This window comes from Bactrocera dorsalis, chromosome 2 (genome assembly GCF_023373825.1).
Source record: "Bactrocera dorsalis isolate Fly_Bdor chromosome 2, ASM2337382v1, whole genome shotgun sequence".
NCBI classification, from domain to species: domain Eukaryota; kingdom Metazoa; phylum Arthropoda; class Insecta; order Diptera; family Tephritidae; genus Bactrocera; species Bactrocera dorsalis.
The window spans coordinates 105,852,675-105,873,447 of record NC_064304.1 but is presented as its reverse complement, the minus strand read 5'-3'; the positions used below and the strand labels follow the sequence as shown (position 1 = coordinate 105,873,447).

Sequence of the window (20,773 nt, the reverse complement as noted above, 5' to 3'; positions counted from 1 at the left end):
TTCGGGTGAAAATAAAATAGAAGTAAGTTTCCAAAACTTTTAATTAGTGTAATGTTACAGTTTCACATAAGCAAGAACTTGTCATGGCGTATACGTAACGTGACATTGGCATTGAAATTGATCAGAGCGCCGACATACATACATATTTGCAAATTTTTTTCTAATTATGCGAATATTAATCATAAGCACATATGCAAATGTATACATACTCGTATGTGTTAAATGTGCAATTATGCGTTGCTAATTTTTCCCAAGTGAATTATGAGTGCTTGACTGGTTTATTGTCGCGGTCCTCTGGATTGCGTTGCCTGTCTTTCTAGTGCCGGTTATTTATTTCTCCCTTGTGCTGACTTACTTTCTAAGCATTTTATATTTTGGTTGCATTGTTGTGCAATTTAAGTGGGTAGTTGATAGTTAACGTGTTGCTCGTGAATTTGTAGACTGAATTATATTAAATATATTACTGTTATGATGAGCCTCTAGTAATCGAGTTTATAAAATATCATAAAAAAAATTTTAATTTAATACATTGGAATCACAGTTACTTGGCTGAGATATACAGTATTGCGTGTCCTTTTATGAAACTCTTCCTAAAGACGAACTATTTTCGCCTTCAATGGTAAGAAGAGACACCTTGATACGTAGATTCCCTTTTGTATTTCGGAATTAGGGAACAAAAACAAATTTTAGTAATCGAAAATCGCTTTATTGTTTTTCAAAATATTCTCCATTAAGATCTAAGTTCATCTGCTTGCGTTTGAACCAATTTTCGAAGCACTTTTGTCACTCTGTTGAGGTATCTCCAAAATATTTGTTTAGGTCTCTAAGAACGTTGCCCTATTAGTTTACCTTTTACGGAAATTTATGAAAATTTACGAAAATAAAAAGAAGATAATCGATCTCACGGTCGTCGGCTCTGTACTTTCGGGCGCATACGCGCAAATCAACGTTTCATAATCTGTCACGATTTCATAGACGTGTTTCGAAGCACCGCTATCGTACTTTTTTAACATTTCTCTCGAGCAATCCCCCGAGCCGTTTGAGGGATCGCCAAATTGTGTGGGCTCCACCGTGAACATATTTGTTATATTCAAATGGCCATGCAATATTGAATATATGCTGGTCCCACTAATACCTATAGTTATATACATGACGATCTGGCAATATTACTTTGTGTATAGCATCAGTAGTTTTCGGAGCAAGAATTGATCATGGGCGACCTTCAAGAAATCCCTCTTGAAGTGATCAGCCACGTCGATTGATTACGCCATACCATCGATAAACACTGGCCTTTGATTAAGCTTCATCGGCAAAAAAAAGAATTAATTTCATCGATGCGCTGTTGCTGGAATAATCCTCGTTACAAAAAATAATAGCGCGAAAACGTTTCCGATTTAATCCATTTTTTGGCCGAGGTGAATATTTTAATTTACTGTTAACAACACAAGTAGCGGCCGTATGTCAAAACGTTCAGAGTATGTTTAACATTAAAAATGACAAACTTTACGATCAAGTTGTCAGATTGTAATATTAGGTTTGCAAAGTCCTAAAATATTGGGTAGTTTCTAATCAAATTTCAACTTATTTTTTTTTTTATTTATAATAAACTTTAATGAACTAAATATGTACCATTTTGGTCGACATTATTCCATCAGTGTAAAACTTTTCTGGTTTCTCCCGAAAAACTGCGACAAGTAATTTTCGCAGGGTTCTCTTGAAGCCAACTTTACTTCATTAAGGGTGTTCTGTATTGACTGAAACAAATGGTAATCCGATGGTGCAAGGGCAATATGGTGGAAGCTTCAAAACTTCCCAGCCAAGCTCTCTCAGTTTTTGCCGAGTCATCAAAGATGTGTGTGATCTAGCGTTGTCTTGATGGTCGACGGAGCCCTTTCTGTTGATTAGTTCCGCCCGTTTTTTCGATTGCTTTCTTTAATCTTATCAGTTGTTAACAGTAAAATGTAGAATGCATCGGTCGACCAGGCTGGATCAGTTCATAGTGGATGATTCTTTTCCATCCCCTTCAAACACTCAGCATAATCTTTCGAGGCATGAATCCTGGTTTTGCGACCATTTGTTGAGCTTCACCGTCGTATTTGATTCATTTTTGACAGTCAATTCATATTGTACCCAAATATTGAGATTCTTTTTGTAGCCAACCTTTTTTAAATGGTTTAAAATCGTTTGATGATGAATGTTAAGTTCCTTAGCGTTGTTTTCCAGAAAACCAGAGCGAGATGCACTTTTCACATCGAAATTTCCAGAACGGAAGCGAGTGGACCATTGTTTTCCTACGCGATTTGATACAGTATCGTCTAGGTAAACTTCACAAATTTCATTGGTGGTTTGCGTGGCATTCTTCCCTTTTTTAAACAAAAATTTCGAAATACAGCGAATTTCTCCATTATTTTCACTCATTTTTGAACAGCTGTAACTTTTTTCAACTTCCCCGAATTTAATTTTTTTCACCTTTCCCGCACTATATGGTATGTGTTTGGTAGCACTGGAGATATACGACTGCAACAACATCTATTGACGAAACACGAAACAAATTTCGACTACCTATATAAAAGGAAACCTACTTAACCCCACTTTTGTCTGGAACTGAATCATAACTAGTTGTTTCAAAATTACGGGAAATTAAAATTGTGTCGTGTATTTATTAAGATTTTAGAACACTTTAGTAGCAGGCAGAGTGAGAGAGAATCTGAGGGGCATGTCAGTGCATTGAAATGTTGAGCAGCAGAGGGGACGACATAATTGCAGGTTTGTACGAGTCTGAATCTTTAGTTAAGACGCATTAGAAGGAATCATCTCTCGTTATGAAGCCAAAATATGGAGCTGCATTAACTTTTAGCAAAATCGTCAAACTTGCAAACTGAATATGTAGAATAGAGAAAATGGAGCCATTTGTGTGTAGAAGAAGTTTGGAAGGGAGCGAGGCCAGAGTAGTATCTGGTTCCCAGCTCAACCCTCAACCCTTTGAATAAATAAAATAGATCTCGCGATACTGCTATCCTTATCTCCCCACTCATGACTGGAGGGTAATCAGGCTAATTAGATAGGAATCATACGACGAACTCTAATAAAAAAGAGTTAAAAAGAGTTCTGACTTTTTTTGGTTATGCACATAATTTTAAGCCATTTATGATTTGTACAAAATATCGGCCAAATAACCATCACGGTTTCGTTTGCATATCTCTCCCGTTTATGCCAGTTTTCAACGACCCGGTGCAGCAATTCGGCAGTAATTTTGGCTATATTGCGCTCAATGCTGTTTTCGAACTCCTCGAGCGTTGCTAGCTGCTTAGCGTAAAGCCTTGATTTAACATACCCCTAGTGTGTCATTTTTCGAAATTAACGAGTCGCCAGAATTTGTACGCAATGTGTCCATGTTTAGACATGAAAGAGGCCCACCGTCTTGTTGGAAATAGAGATCGTCGATTTAACCAAATTACGAGAAAAAAGTCGGTCAACATCGTATTATAGCACTCGTTGTTGACTGTAATGGCATTTTCTGCCTAATTTCGAAAGAAATAGGGGCCGGAAAACGGTACATTTTTGAGAATGCAATTGCGTTTCCTGAACCACACGAGGATTTCACTCATCGCAATGGCGGCAATTTTGCTTGTTAAGACAGAAATGTGTCTTATCTTGGGGGACCACCGGAGAACGTAAGTTTGCGTAATATTCTTGAACATTCTTGTTGAACTGAACACATTGACAAAATTTGACACAAATGCGTAAACATATGGCCACCACAAGCTGTCAAAATCACATCATCCCTGTTGGTAGACGCTGTACTTGAGATAATGTTGTTGCACGAGAGACCTTGGCGAGCTCGGAGGTATGAACAAATGTGCTATCACAGTAGAAAATGATGTTTTCTGGAAATTTGGAGACGAATCGACCCTTTTCCAAGCAGTGGACACACAGCACTTATTGCGAAGAAGCATGGCCAGCGATAGAATATCCTACGTCCATCTTCGTAGCAGGTTTCTACGTTTTCCTGCTCTTTCTCTTTGTTGTTCATATACTGATAACATATGTATTTTAAAGAAGATACAAATTTATTTTGGAAATATTTCAGATTCATAGAGAACAAAAAATTTATTACAGTTTTCTACGAAATGTGCTACTGTGCAATAAAGCAAAAAGCTTTAATATTTAAACACACAAAGCACGCCTTATTTTCTCCAAAAACTCGTACAAACTTGAACACATATTTAAAAGCAAATGCAACGACTGAGTAGAGACATTCAATGGAATTACAAAAACAAAGTTTTGGTTGGGCAGCTGTATTACATATATCTCACCGAACTCACTATGCTCTTTCCAGCGGCTCTGGTTGCTAAAGTATAAGCTTTCCGGACCAACTCTGAAACGTGCTGTCGACTACAGTATTTCTAATGACGATCACCAACCAGCAGGTAGCTTTTGCCAGTCGATTTGTGTTACTCTCTCATAGGAACGATGCGCTCGTTGACATGCTGCTCTTTGAGTTGTTGAACTTGGACCGGCAAGTCAACAAGCAAGTCGCTTCATACAGACAGACCTTTTGTTGTATTTGTAGCTTTGCCTGAGTATGTATCACATACATACATATGTACTTGTGTGTACTCATGTGTATTGTATGTGTGATGTATGATTGCTTATGGCAAATTGGGGCGCATATGGCTATCGAATTGAGAGCCACTTGGACTTTTGTTGACATTTTTGTTTTCCCTTTTCCATGAGCACATACTCGTGTATTAAGTGGTCGTCACTTTGGCTTTGTGACCACACATTTGCATCGAATTCAGCGTGAGTAGAGAAAAGCATACAAGCAAACATAAACTTATATATATGTGCATGTATGAGTGCGTGAGTGTAAATATGTATGCATGCGCCCTAGTGTTTAAATTTCGATTTGGAATTGGAAAGAGCTGACCAATACAATAATAATAACAAGCTGCCACACATGCAAACTTACACAAATACCTATGTACAAGCGCTCATGTATACATATGTATGTATATATTTTTATGGAGAGTTTCGTATGAATATTTCCAATTTCAAAGCGGTGTGGGGACCTTAGCAGCAACAGTCGCTTTCATACAAGTACAGTGTATCGTACGATCGCCAAAACTAGCGGTGCGTGTGCTATTTATTTGGTTACTCAAGCGCGCGCAATTTGTTCGGACGGATTTCAAATTGATTTTCGTAATCAACCTTTGGAAGGTGTGTGAAAAGTATTCTTATTTTTATCATTTACTTTTTCAATAAACAAATTTACAATAATATTTTTTTTTTGTTTTTGACAACCGTTTTGAGTGAAAGACAATATAGAGCTACCAAAGGTGTAAAATAATTGAGTTCTACTTATACTCATACATACACACATACTTGTATGTACTTAGTACATTGCTTAGTTCTGCATGAGAGTGATAACAAAACCGGAAAATTTGCATTGCAATCTGGTACAAAGTGTCGCGTTTGCGAAATGTATTTGAAACGTTATGTAATTTTTTTTTGTAATTTTTGTTTTACGAGCGCATATTTGAATATTTTTTTTTTTATTTAACGAGTTCTGTAGACGTCCTGAAAAGTTCACAGAAAACGTGACTATTTTAGCCAAGAAAAATAAAATGAGAATTATTATGAATATATCGTCACCTAAAGTGCAAAATAACGTAACATCACTTTTCATAAGTTTGCACGCGAAGGAAAAACGATACAATAGAAACTACTACATTTGAGTTTTGGTTAGAAAATGGTAATGTATTGGTTTTATCTGACAGCGGAGGCTGAACATTTTATGCTACATTTATGAAATATAATGCAGTGAATCGTAAGCAATAAAAAACTCAATTTAGATTTTTTGATGATACGTTGTTTTGCATTTTAGGTGCCGATATAGCTATAAATCATTACAAATTGCGAATAAAAAATAAGAAAAAATGTAATTTAGTAATTTCACTAAATATAGTGGAGATTTTCCGCTTACTGCAGGAATTGCAACGGCCTTATAAATATGTAAATGTTAAGCAAAGTGCAGAATTACTCTTGTCATCGAATCACTAATATTTCTAGATATTAATTTTTATATACACTCTTAAAGAGAAGCATAAATTGGCTCCAGCAGAAGCAGATATTCACAAACTATTCCATAGTTGTAAAGTAATTTTCCTTTAATTATGTAATTATGTTCTGAACTGGGTATACTGAGTTTGCCACGAACGTTTGTAACCCCCAGTAGAAAACGTCAGAGATCCTGTAAACTACCTATATACATATACATATGTACTCATAAATGATGTGCTTGACGAGCTGAGTTGAATTTTGGAACATGTTCTTTTCTCCTAGAAGCTGTTAATTCGTCTGAACCGCCAATAGATTATTGTTCAAACCACCGCTATAATTCCCGAACAAATTTCAAAGATCGGGACACTGTAACATATACAAAGCTGCCATATCAACTGACCGATCAAAATCAAGATAAAAACTTTCATAAAATATTGTTTTTCCTTATAAAGTAACCTTCATTTGATTTAAAGGTTGTTCATATTAAACAACGTGGTTAGAAAGAATTTAATTAGACATATAAGTAGCTGCACTAAGAAATGCATCTGTGAAGTTATCGTTTTTACGGCCGTAACATTTTCAAACGATTTTTAACTCCATTCTAAGCACGCCTTCTTGTTGAAGTTGACCACTGACCATTAAGCAAAATCCTGCTGCGAAATATACATATGTACATATGTACATAAATGAGGGAAATATATGTATGTTTTTCCGTAATATTTGAACTGCGGAAAAATAATATTTACCAAAATCTAACTTCAACTGCCCTTGTAATATAAGTACATACGTATGTATGCATTACTGCAGAGAACCACATCCATATCAGTCAAGCATTTTTAATGATCCTTCAGGATTAAAAGATGAGAAAAGACTGTTTAGAGCTCAAAAGGTTATAATATCTATTTCAATTCTTGAGTATTCCACAGAAGTGTCATGTCGCTGTTAATTCTCGTAGTTGCATAAAGCTATGCTGTATGTCTGCATATCCATTGGTAGAGTGACATAGATATGCATTGTAAAATTCCAGCAATTTAGTCATTTGCCCACTGTCAACTCCAAATTAATATTTGTATTCAACAAACAGAGACTAAATTCATTTGAAATGTTTTATCTACTCAGACAACATAATTCATTAACGGCTAAGAGAGAGAAAAGTAAAACAGTGAAAAACGTGAAATGGTAAATGAAAAATAATAAAAATGGAAAAATAATGAAAAGGAAATCAATAAAATAAAATTTTACCTTAAATTGCATGACCACGGTACTTTGTAGCTTTTTTCAGCATGAGCGCCATATTTCATAACTACCTAACACATGTATGTATGTACATATATATGTATGTATGTACATATGTACACATGCGGTATATTGTATACTCATATAAATATTTAAATTTCCAATTCAATTATATAATGCGAAAAAATAAAAATATTATAGAATATAAAATATAATATATAGCTTCGTCTTGCACAAAATAGCTTCTTACATTAAGCTTATCTTGGCAGCCGTCCTTTGGCGGTTCGTTCAAACAGTCGGCCAGTATTTTACCAACAAAAAAGTGAATAAAAACAAAACTGTTAAGCAAACAGCTGAGCAATGAAAAATAAATGTATCAACTAGTCTTACGATTTTTGTATGTTGTGACGCTTAACCCTGTTTATAAACTTTTACATATCTACATACAAGTATTAGGGTGGTGCTTAAGGTGAAAAGAAATATTTTTAAAGCAGATCGATACAAATGTAGTCGACCATTTCACATATAAATTTTGGTTCTGATTGATAATGCAAATAAAATGTATCTATAAATTTTCATTTTTTTTGTGTAAAAATATAATAAATTTATAATTTTCAATCTCATTTGCGAGAAGTTCTATAAATAAAATGAAGAAAAAGCGAGAGAAGTAGATCAGGCGTGATAATCAGTGGGTATGTGGCTATACTCTTGGTAAAAGCATACAAGGTTTCGAACAAGTTTTAACAGATTGGCTGCCGGGTCAAAGGAAATCGTACTACACGGGTTGTTCGACATTAAAATTAGTAATGCTTTTTGTGTGACGCGACATACATACGAGTATAACGAAATGAATTTGATAGTATTTTCTGGTTACGCGCAAAAATTTGGTTACATATTCAAGGCACTATAACGATTTCAGTAGGTTTTATGATACAAACTATGCGGATAAAATGGATTTAAAAAAATTTTTTTTGTCAGTAATTGTGTTAAAAGATATTTATTTATAAAGCGTATCCTAAAATTAACGCAAGCTTTTAACTTGTCGCCATTTATGTAGAAAAGTGTTGACAACTCTAAAAATATAGGTATGTATATTGGCAGCTCACAGGTAGGGCTTAGTAAAAATGGAGCGTTACACTTCATTATTGAACAATATTTCAAAAATTATAAAAGCTTGGCGGCCGCAGTTCCAAAATTTCATATAAAACATAGTCAGAATAGTGTTTAAACTTCGCCAACTTCTCCTTTGATGTAATTATTATTTTAGTAATTTCATATTATATTTTAAATATTTAATATCGAAGTAATGTTTATTTCTATTGCATTTAAAAGCAATCTAAACATCATTTTAATTGTTGTATGAAATGTTGCTAATGGGGGTTTGGTGACAAACATTTATCTGAAATCTGTTTGACTGCTGTTTACTAACGATCCGCCCTAATGTATATCAATGTAAGTTTAATCAGTTACCTACGCACATACATATGTATAGTACAACTAGGAAAGTATGTCTGTTTACTTTAGTAAATAGATGGTCATATTTATTCCAACATGTATGTACATACTATGTACCTCTGTAGGTATGTCACATGGAAAAGACACATAATTTTGCGTGCCCGTTATCAGTTAAGTTTATTTGCTTCAGTTTTTTGTCGATGCTGATTTGCGACAAAATCAAAAAATGTCCATTTAAATTATTGCTCTTCGAAACTTTGTCGTTGGTTAGTTATATAATATGCACATTAAATAACCTTGACTAGTTTTTGAAGGAGATAACCAAAGTTTTGGCTTTTAATGCTTATCAAAAGTCTCATTAACGTCCTCTGCATATTTGAGTAGAAATCTTCGATTATGTGCTCTCACTATTCTGTTCCAAACAACTCTACCTTAAACTGCACGTCAATGCACGTAGACAAATTAATTTCCATGAATTTTTTAAAGCGGTTAGTATTTGTAAGGATAAGCTGTATGTGTGCATTTGAATAATGCTGAATAAATTAAACAAATATTAGCTAATGTCACAGTAAACAAATCACCATGATACTAAAACAAATATATAACAGTAATAAACGAATTTAGATAAACGTTAATAATGAACTGATGAAAGCTGTTTCAAAGGAAAAAAGTAGGGCAGGTTTTACCGAAACAAAACAAAACTCTATGTTTTATAAGGCTGCAAACAGCACAAACTTTCATTGATTTTATTTAGTGTAAGGTTGTTTGAAAGCCAGATCTAGTTAGGTCACTCTCAGGTGAGATAATTTAGAAAAAAAGTAAATACTATGAAAAAATGAATATATTTTTAATTATTTGTGTAATGAGCCTTTATTAGTGAGGGTAAAAATTGTGAAAAATTCACCAACGAAAATTACGGAAAAATATAAAAGACAATTGAAAATATCCACAGAAGCCGCTCAATATGAAATATTTTAATTTTTATGCAGCCATCAACTTTTATTAACGGAGTATCACAACTGATCTGGAATTTCTATTTGAGCCACGTAGAAGTGATCGTTAGAGGTGCCCTTTTCTGATTAGTGACTCAGCAATGTCGAGAATTGTAAAATGCGAGAACAAATAAAATTTATAGATATGTATGTACACAAGTATATACATACATATACATATGTATGAAGCACCATCTGATTTATTTACCTTGGTGTCTTTTAGAATTCTTAAACATACATACATAGGTATGTATGTTCTTTTGACATCTATGGCTATTGACCGAAACTTTCTAGACGGCATAGTTGAGTTGTTCTTTTAGTCATAACCCCATAGATAACTCTACAAATAGTTTAAGCGGGTTAATTCCGTTTACGTAGATGCGACAGCTAAGTTAAAATATTTTTCGTTGCCATAAATAATAAGCCGTTGTTGACAATGGTAATCCTTAATGAAGTTCGGCATAAATGTTTCGAAAATGGAATTCTTCGACAGTTTTTTTGTAGTGGGAATAATGTAATGCTCTTGATACGTTTGTGGATAACGACGTTCGTATCTTCCTGAGCTAACATTAAGTGCAATCTAATGTAATTTTTCTTCTTCTCTGTTGCCGTAGACGCCGCTTACGCGGTTATAGCCGAATTTACAGCAGCGTGCCAGTCGCTTAATCTTTTCGCAATTTGGCGCCAATTTCGGGATACCTAGTGCGGCCAGGTCTTTCTAAATCCGGTATTTCCAACGAAGTGATTTTATCCATTCGGACGATATGACCTAGCCAGCAAGCCACTGTCTCTTAATTCGCTGAATTATGTCATGGTATACCTATTGTCATCGTCCATGCTTCTGCACTATATATCAGGACGGGGATGAATATTCAGTCCGTACTCAGTCCAGGTGCTACACCTGTTGGCAAGAGTTGTTCTGCATTGAACTTCAAGGCTGACGTTATTGTTAGTGTTAATTCTGGTTCCAAGATTAAAATTACCTACGACTTTGAAGTTATGACTGTCAACAGTGCCGTGGGAGCCAAGTCGTGAGTGCGAAGACTGTTTGTTTGATAACAGGAGATATTTCGTCTTGCCCATTTACCCATTGCCTTGCTTCATTGTTCAGGCGTACGCCCGCACATGTACACTCTTGTAGAAGATTGTCCAATTGTATTCGAAGCTATTTTGTCCTTTTGGTTGGGGATGTTCTTTACGTGGCGGGACCCAGCGCAAACTCTAGAGAGGGATGTTTCGCCTTCTCACTTACGTCGCATTCAAATGGATGTTTTTTGGCTACCCACAGGATACTTGGTCTGAGACCGGAAGTCGGGAGCTGCTTGAGTCTTATGTAAAAGAATCGCTCTGACTACTCCCAAGTCATTGGCGCTCAGAGTACTTTCTTCACTTACTCGTATATTAACTTCTACACAGGGCTCCATCCTCCAATGTCATTGGGTTGAGATTTTGACTAAGATAACTAGAGTAACACACAAATTCTGCTAAATTTTTGGCTTCTCCTTTGTGAACTAAGCTTTCCAAGTCTTATATACAGACGCAATTAACAAGTGGCCGAATTGCACATATTAAGTTTATGTTTGTAGCGCCAATTAACACTTCGTTTAATTGTAAATTATCGCAATGCTGTTAGTTTTAGCCGATAAAGTCCACTAATAAAGTAATCTTCCGTTTATAATATGTAGCTTAATCCATTTCTCCACTACTTATTTTGTTATAGTATATCTTTCTGGGTTGTTTTTCGTCATTGCAGACAGGTGCTGTACAAGATTGCGATAACAGGTGTGTTGTGTAGATAGTTTTTTTCGGGTTTGAAAAGAGCTTAGTAGAGTAAATATTGTTTTTAATTTTTCTCGTTAAGACGGTTAATGTTGCTTTGATTTATTTTGTAAATATAAGATAACTTATTCTATAAAGTCAGATGATGTTTGGATAGAGGTTTGTTTATAGGGAAGTGTAAAATATAGAAATTATGGTAATATTTATAAAAATTCGAACCTTCTTCTTATTAATTGGCGTAGGCATCGCTTACGCGATTATAGTCGAAAATTAGAACCTATTCAAGATATTTGCTTACAAAATTATATGTCTAACAACTCCTCGCTATTAATATGTATAAAACTGTATATGTAAACTTTCATTAAATTTCTGCAGTACTTCACAGATTAAATTTAGCGATCGATTAGAAAATTAATCAATAATTCAGTTGACAACACTGTATATATATATACATATATTCATCTGTTATATACCTTTTATTTATTGATTTCCATCCATAAGTGCCTGCATTAATGTGTCAATATAGACCTTTTAGTTTCCAATTCGGTTGGATACCGACAGTATGAAAATGGATGAAATCGGATGATAACACCGCTTATTCCCCATATAACGGTACTGTTAAAAACGCGAAAGTAAATCAATAACTAAATATGCCAAAGGCATTAAATTTTACCCTTAGTAAGGCAGGGCTTTAGTTGAACCGGGATCAAAATTGGACAATGAGCGTGGTACCGCCTACTTTTAGGTGAAATCACATATCTCGAGACCCGTGCTACCGATATTAACTAAATTCGGTGTACTATGGCATTTCACTGGCATTCCTATTCCATATAACACAATTTTAAGTTCTACTTAATTCTTTCACTTTCCTGTGTACAAATCAAGAAGCAATTAATATAATGGCATAAAATTTAGCACGAATAATGCATTTAAATTATGCCATCTTCTGACTAAAATTTTATAAATAGAATTAAAACTGTTCAGGGTCCTTGGTACCGAATATCTGGATCCCAGAGCCTATAGTTGAATTTTTACCGAAAATATCAGTTAATGATGATATTATATATAAATATATTTGAAATTCAGAGAAAATCATTACCTGATAGTAGTATTTCTGTGTGCTACAAATGGGTTGATTAGGCTCCATATCTATACTAATATTATAAAGAGGAAAGATTTGTACCTATTTTTGTATGTTTGTAATGAATAGGCTCAAAAAGTACTGGGCCGATTTAAAAAATTCTTTCACCAATAGAATGCTACATTCTTCCAATTTGACATAGGCTACATTTCACATTGAAAAAAATTCGGGATCCTTGGTAAAATTTGAACAATGTAACCGAAGGAGTAGAAAAATTAGTCTTAAAATGTCTTTCGTCGAATGCGCTGCCGAAACTAATAGCGACAGAACAAAATAATGTACAACAATATTGAAGAACATCATAATGTCTACAAAAAACTCCGAGGTAGCATATGTCCAATTATTGTAGTTATGCCACTAAAACCACTTTTTTCATTTAACATTAACATTAATGAAAATGCTAACCAAATTCAAACCATGCTATTTATGTGCTCATATTAATCCTTATCCAAATAAATTATTTTATGGTCAAGACCATTTAACTACCTATAAAATAGTTTTTAAATTGGGCTTTCCTTTCAAAAGATATTACGAATTAAAAAATTCATAAAATAAACAAAACCGCCATAGCGCCGTGGCCGTTGTTTGCGATGCATTCTGAAAAGCGCGCCGGGCCAGAGAATGTAAAGTGTAGAGAAGATGCAAATTGAATTCTGTATGATGTTCAATTTGGCGGCTAGCAGAGCCGATAGAATCAAAGTAAGGAATTCGACGTTGTCGCTGCTATTTAGCAGAATTGAGCACGTGCAGTGGCAAAAATATGTATATGTAAAACGACTGAATTCATTATTTATTACTGTTATTTTAATTTTTTGATTATTATTATTTTTATTTTTTAATTTTTCATAATTAGTATTTTTATTTAATATGTAAAACGACTGAATTCATTATTTATTACTGTTATTTTAATTTTTTGATTATTATTATTTTTATTTTTTAATTTTTCAAAAGTGGCCGCCACTTAAACCATCAAAGAAATTGAACATAAATAGACTTACATACAAACATAACTGTGGGATTTTTTTTTAATACAAATAAAAGTATTTATGAAAAAAGTGTTTTATATCCAAATTTCCAAAAATAAATAATTGTCTACCCCGGGCTGCTAGGACCTAATATAAAGATTTTCGAACTTCCGAGTGACTTTATACAGCACATATCGGCCATTATCATATAGAAAAAGGGCTTGATTTTAGCATCATATTGTTTATCGTCACAATTTTCCTTTTACATTGTTCAAGCACTTTATGAGATATGAATTTTTCAACGATAGAGCTCTGCCACACGGACCAAATATTGAAATGACGCACCAACGCCTCATATTTCTCACTGCTTCTTCATTTCCGTGATAGCAGTGCTTGTTGAAAAGTTGTCAAACTTTAAGATGATTTGAAAATTATTGTTATATGGGAAGTGGGCGTGGTTGTATTCGGAATTGTTTCGTACATTGTCTACTACAAATATGAAATAAATATTGTTATGTATACACGAAAAATGAAGAGAACTATGAGAAAACTGAAATTAGTAGTGTCTCTCTGTCCACAATGAGTTTTTAAAAATAATTTAATATATATATACATACATATATACATACATAATATACCATAATGTCTTCTTTCTCTGTTTGGGCAAGAAAAAATTAAAAATATTTTTTATTTAGTATAACCCTGTATAACTGCGGTATATTACTGCCGTACTAAACAACACTTAAACGAAATCAATAAGGGGTTCTAAGATTATCACAAATTGATATAATTATGTGAATTGATATGTGATATTTGTATACTAAGTGGTGCATATAAAATAATGTTTTAAGAAAAAAGTAAATAATTGAAAATAAAGCACTTTAAAAGATTAGTAAAAGCGTGTTTAATAACTTAGCAAAAGTTTAATTATTCGACGTAAATTTCAATGTCTTTTTGATAAATAACAACTTTTTTATAGTTTATGGTTATAGTAGTTCTCGAATCCATATACCCAATCGGAGATTCTAAGACAAGCCAGGTCCTTCTCCACCTGGTCTTCTTTTTCCTCAGCTTTCCCCGGCAGGTAATGCGTCGAATCAGAGCTCGAGTGTTTTCGTCCATTCGGATGACATGACTTAGCCAACGTAGCCGCTGTCTTTTAATTCCCTGAACTATGTTAATGTCGTCGTATATCTCATACAGAAAAGGACTATAAATCTTTCGCAGAAATTTTTTCTTGAAAACTCGTAACGTCGACTCTGATCTGCAGCTCGGATTATTATTTCCTGGTGTAGATTGAATAAACCCCAGATAGCGATTCGCGTTGTTTGAAACAACGTTTGGTATCGAATGAATGGATGTACTTCCCGATCCTAATGGAGGATTCGCGTTGGCGAATATCTGGTCAGTTGCTGTTAAGATTCAATCAGTTTTTTGATGGTGGACTTTAATCTTTCAAACAATACGTTCGATATAACGATATGCGATGTTGAGGAGGCTTATCCCACGGTAGTAAGCCCAGATTGTAGGGTCTTCCTTCTTGTGGATTGGACAGAGCACACTTAAATTCCAATCATGGGGCATGTTTTCGTCCGACCATATTTTACAAAAAAAACTGATGTTTGCTCCTTATCATTTTTTCATCGCCGTAGTTGAATAGCTCGGTCGGAAATCCGTCGACCTCTGCCGCTTTATTATTCTTCAGTCAGGTAATTGTTGTTCGAACTTCTTCATGGTTAGGCCAGCTTGTCAAGCTTTTCGAACTCATGCATTTCGACCTCTCTCTTTGTCTGTCTGTTGTGAATACAGCTTCTCGAGGTAGAAGTTTTCTTGTAACATATTTGCTGATGTTTTTTTCTGTACAGAGGCGGGCGCGTATCTTCGCTGTTAAAGATAGTTATACCACTGGGAGGATAACAATATGTAAAATTACGAAAATCCTTTAAAAATTTAAGAATTTCAAAGACTTTAAAATAAATATATAAAATTATTTGTCTGGTAACTTTCTTTGCAATCTAAATGCTCTTCTGTTAAGACATTGGGAAATAAATAAATATAACGAAAATTGAAAAATGGGTGCGTTAAAATTTAGTATATGTCAAAGTCTATATTACTGCAGCAAAATTCTTCTAGCAAACAAACAGAAAATCATAACTCTTAAATTCAAAATATTGCTCAGCTGGCAGGCAGTTTTCCGGGTTAGGTGTTCAAGGTTACTTTTGAAAATAAATTTAGAAAGTAATGAATTCAAACTTTTCTCTTCATCTCTCTTTTTCTATTAGATTGTAGAGGCAGGAAAACAACAATAAGTAATCATAAACAAGAACAAAAATACGTATAATTTAAAAATTGGCCGAGAGCCAGAAATGTTCTGCAAAAAAACAAGAGAGAAGTTCATTTCTTGTACATATCTACACTTTACTTATTATCCACTCGTTTCTTTTCTTTATAGCCCACTTATCCCCCTCCACTTAAACACCTACCTTTATAACTCGAAAACTCGCAGAGCCACAAATCAATCATGGAGCGCCGAGGATTAACAACAGCCTTTGTAAACCCTTTCGGTCAGCGACCCTGGATGGCAAATACTGGCGCAGCAGCACCTTCAGCGGGTAACAAAGGTTTGAAGGGTATTGTGGCGGGCGGTATTACTGGCGGAATTGAAATTTGTATTACATTTCCCACCGAATATGTGAAGACACAATTGCAGTTGGACGAAAAGGGTAAGTTGAAGTGAACGTTTGGCTGAAGGTTTAATGGTATCCATGAATGGTTGTGTCAGGCGTCATTTGACAATATGTGATAGCTTGAAGTTGGGTGCTGAAAACCAAGATAAAAATAATAAATTCTTTTAAATTTTGTTTTTCACTACTAGTGGTCGCGCCTTCAGTACTAGAAGGGTCAAGACTTTCTGTCGTTCCGATGAGTACATAGCCTGCAAAAAATATACGAACATATTTTTAACATTGCGATTTACATATTTCCCAATATAGCGTCTCTTAAGATCAAGCTATGAACCAGTTCCTTTTCATTGTAGAAAAGCATATTCCTTTCCCCAAATCCCCATTATTTCTGTAACTTGGCATAGAATCGGTGAAATAATTCGGTATAGTAGAGCTTGTTCATTTTGTCTTTCTCAATTTACCATCTAGTCGATGTAGATCCCAGGAAGCTGTGTTTATCTCCATTCCAATTAGGCTTTTGTAGAGAAGGTTCGCAGAAAAAGTCCAACTATTATTACTGTGAATTGGTTTCACCCATGCACTTGTAGTCCGGAATGAGCAAACTTGACACCCCTCACACCATTTCAAAGTAATTACTGTCTGTCAATACGAAATTCTGAACTTTTGTCAGTTTATCCTATTTGGTAACCGTTTCGCGGTAACTGAACGGGATTCATAAAAAAACTGACATGATCGTGTGCCACTTATCTAGGGCTCTTACATATACTCTCTGTAAATTCCAGGTTCTGAGAAAGTAGTGTTAACTTTCAGATCGCGGCGAATTTACCTCTATATATAATACATAACCTCAATATAAGGTCTAAAACCTAACAAGATTCAATAAACTTTAAATATGCCTTACTCAATTACAGGTGCCAACAAAAAGTACAATGGCATTGCCGACTGCGTCAAGAAGACTATCAAATCTAATGGTTTCTTTGGTTTGTATCGTGGCTTGAGTGTGCTGATCTACGGCAGTATTCCCAAATCTGCAGCGCGGTGGGTTTACATTACAGTCAATTCCTTTTTCTACATTTTCTTCTTTTACTAATGTATTTTGTGTTACAGTTTTGGTGCATTCGAGTTCCTGCGCAGCAATATGGCCGATTCCAATAATCAGCTCAGTAATTCGGGCAAACTTTTATGTGGTCTTGGTGCTGGCGTGTGCGAAGCTGTTTTGGCCGTCACACCCATGGAGACTGTCAAAGTGAAATTCATCAATGATCAGCGGAGCGCAAATCCACAGTATCGCGGTTTCTTCCATGGCGTCAGTACAATTGTGAAGCAGGAAGGTGAGAATTAAAATTTATTTTATTGTTCTATATTATTTTGATAACTTTTCTTTGCCCTTCAAGGTCTGGGCGGTGTATATAAGGGTCTGACACCTACCATACTTAAACAGGGCTCGAATCAGGCGATACGTTTCTTCGTTATGGAATCATTAAAGGATCTCTACAAGCGCGGTGATCACGAAAAGACCGTGCCCAAGCTGGTAGTGGGCGCATTTGGTGCGATCGCTGGTGCCGCCTCGGTATTTGGCAATACACCACTTGATGTGGTGAAGACACGTATGCAGGGTTTGGAGGCGTCCAAGTACAAAAACACTGCTGATTGTGCGTTGCAAATTTGGCGCAATGAGGGTGTAACGGCATTCTACAAGGGCACGGTGCCACGTTTGGGTCGCGTCTGCTTGGATGTGGCCATTACATTTATGATTTACGACTCCTTCATGGATCTTTTCAACAAGGTTTGGAAATAATAGACAACAAAATGGCACCAGCATTAGCAACTTAACGAACATACTTATATACAGAAAGTTGTTGTAAAATAATTTAGTAAACTAGAACATGTTCATATATGCGATCACGTGCTGTAGCTCTCCCATATACATACATACAAACATGTGTATAAGTGTATGAAGATACAATTGTAAATTAGCTAAAATGTAGAGTAGATTTAAATGAATGGAAGTTACACACCTACATACTTACAGACATACATATGTATATGCAGATGTGAATATATACAGCAATTACTTCCTAGTCAATTTAGCCAACTAACGGGCTCATACAACAATTTAAATGGACAAATTAACGTATACATTTTCGTCATTAAGCAAATATGAAGAATTTACAACGGATTTACTTATGTACATATGTACATGCAGGACAGTTGAACTGAACATTAGCTTGGGCCAAATATACACACATATATCATATACATATATACTTACATATACATACATGATCGCAGTGCAAAACTGGAAGAAGTTGCATTTTAGTAATTAATGTAGCTTAAAAATTAAATAGTGTCATTACGCCACTTCAACCGTTAATTGTTGTCTACATATATGTATGTATATGTACACATATACATAAATATTTATAAACGAAAGCATAGCAAAACGTGTCTCTAGTTACTTGAAACATTCTAGCGATTTTTTATAAATCTATATGTGTTTATATAATAGTACACAGTCTCCTGCATTTGTAAATTATAATTATTTATATGGTGTAATTTGATTTGATGATGCATTTACTTAAACATTTGTAAAATAAACGACACAAATCTATGTCTGTTAATTGTAAATTAAAAGAAAAATATATTAAAACTGCTTTTATTAAAAAAATATATAATAAATTTATAAATATGTAGGGAAGCCGATGTACATACTTATATGTTGTTGGCCTGCAAACCCTTTGCACTCTGTAATAAAGAAAAGAGCTTTTTGAAAGAATATATGGCATTATTCTGCCACCTAATCACCAACCACAATGTCTGCTTCGAAATCGGCCGGAGAAGCAGCGCAAGAGGAAGACCTCCACTCCGCTAGAGAGATCAGGTGGAAAGGGAGCTGGCTTCACTTGGTATCTCGAATTGGCGTCAAATTGCGAAAAGAATAAACGAAAGAGGCGCTGTTGTAAACTCGGTGTCTATCCTAGTACAGTAAAAGAGGACCTACGGTAATGCGATATGGTTATCATATAAAAATTCGAAATCTTCCAAATTATTGCTTGTTTCCATTTTGAGCACCTCCATTTGTGAGTGAAATCTTTCTCCAGCTAGCCATTTTTTAAGCGATTTGTAGAAATCAAAGGCGTGATAATATTCAGGTATTTGGGGGCATAAGTAGTTCTTGGACCAATTTTTTTTTTGCATTTTCTGTTCCTTTATACCCTTAGAATTAATGTAGAAACCCACTTTACCATTGGAAGGCTTCGAAAAAAGCCCAAAATAATAATACCGCCCGACGTTCGGAGCGCTCGGAGTGCACACTTCAAACTTTAAACACGTTTTACTCAAAACAAACTTTTTTAAACTGACGGACATGATTCCGGTCGATTTTCTCAACAGATTTACTTAATTTTTTTAATGTTCACAAAATGCCTGGCTATCGTCCCTTTATAATTTTATTTTGACAATGTTATGACAATATTTATATAAAAAACAAGAGGAAAATTAAAAAAAAAACGTTAATTACTTTTTTATTTATCAACATTTATCAACGATTCTAGAAGGGACGATAACCATTCACGTACTTTTGAAGAATAATTTGGGTTTTTGTGTTTCAGATGATCCAAACATGAGAAATCGTGTTCGCCAGTGTAATAACGCATCTCATTCACCCAGCCATTTCTCCGACAGATGTCATAAAAAAATTCCGAAAAAATTGTTTTGTATATTCCACGATATACTTCATGATATGTGAAAAAAGTTCTATTGTCGAATAAAAATTTCTATGAAAACAAAAATGGCAAAAAATTGGGCGATATTACCCTACTGACCCCTTTATTTCTTCAGCTCGAATTATTTTCTCCAGCAGTAGAGTAAAAGTTGCACGATAGGCATTCGCCTTGTCTGAAACTTCGTTTGGTATCGAACTGCTCGCAAAGGTCCTTCCCGATCCTGATGAAGCGCATGCATGTTCCTTAGGTACCGAATATTTGGAAGTACTATATAGTTGATTTTTGATCGAAAATATCGGTTAATGTATGAGATATATAATTATAATTAAGGGATAATACTTCTCTGACAATGGTGTGTCTGTATGTTAAAAAAGCGTTGAAATAGACCAATACTTCCCTTAGCCCCTATATACATAATAAAAAGATAATTGAACTTCCGGGTGCCTTTGTATCGCATATACTCGTAGTATATTTGAGTTATCTCAATGAAAATGAGGGAACGTAAGACAGTGTTTGAAATTTGAGCGAAAGCTTGGCCTAGCCCCTATATAACTATTACCAAGATTTTCGAACTTTACTCTATATGAATTGTTTTTTAGTATGTGATATGTTAATCGATACTAACCCAACTGCCATATACTATTTATAATGATCTTCTTTTTTCTAACAAACATTATGTGTCTGTCAGTGTTATATATAATATGTACACATATATTAAAATGAACCTGAACAT

At 34.7% G+C, this 20,773-nt stretch overlaps 1 protein-coding gene across 2 annotated transcripts; it reads left to right on the top strand.

Moving 5' to 3' along the window:
* On the top strand, positions 1 to 18,926 carry LOC105227061 (putative tricarboxylate transport protein, mitochondrial). Of its 2 annotated transcripts, none has more exons than XM_049447268.1 (5): positions 1 to 22; positions 16,084 to 16,354; positions 17,227 to 17,353; positions 17,423 to 17,646; positions 17,710 to 18,926. In XM_049447268.1, exons 2-5 carry the CDS (start codon positions 16,153 to 16,155, stop codon positions 18,111 to 18,113), a joined length of 957 nt encoding a protein of 318 aa, XP_049303225.1. In that variant the 5' UTR covers positions 1 to 22; positions 16,084 to 16,152; the 3' UTR covers positions 18,114 to 18,926. The 2 variants fall into 2 exon arrangements, with proteins under 2 accessions (XP_049303225.1, XP_011204528.1); XM_011206226.4 differs by lacking the exon at positions 1 to 22 and adding an exon at positions 5,061 to 5,220.
* Positions 18,927 to 20,773: the final 1,847 nt, after the last annotated feature.

Excerpts from the sequence above, each read along its gene's own strand:
- LOC105227061 (XM_049447268.1), top strand. The coding sequence starts at position 16,153 with ATGGAGCGCCGAGGATTAACAACAGCCTTTGTAAACCCTTTCGGTCAG. Across the intron at positions 16,355-17,226 it reads ATTGCAGTTGGACGAAAAGG|GTGCCAACAAAAAGTACAAT; the intron begins GTAAGTTGAAGT and ends ACTCAATTACAG. Across the intron at positions 17,647-17,709 it reads TACAATTGTGAAGCAGGAAG|GTCTGGGCGGTGTATATAAG; the intron begins GTGAGAATTAAA and ends TTGCCCTTCAAG.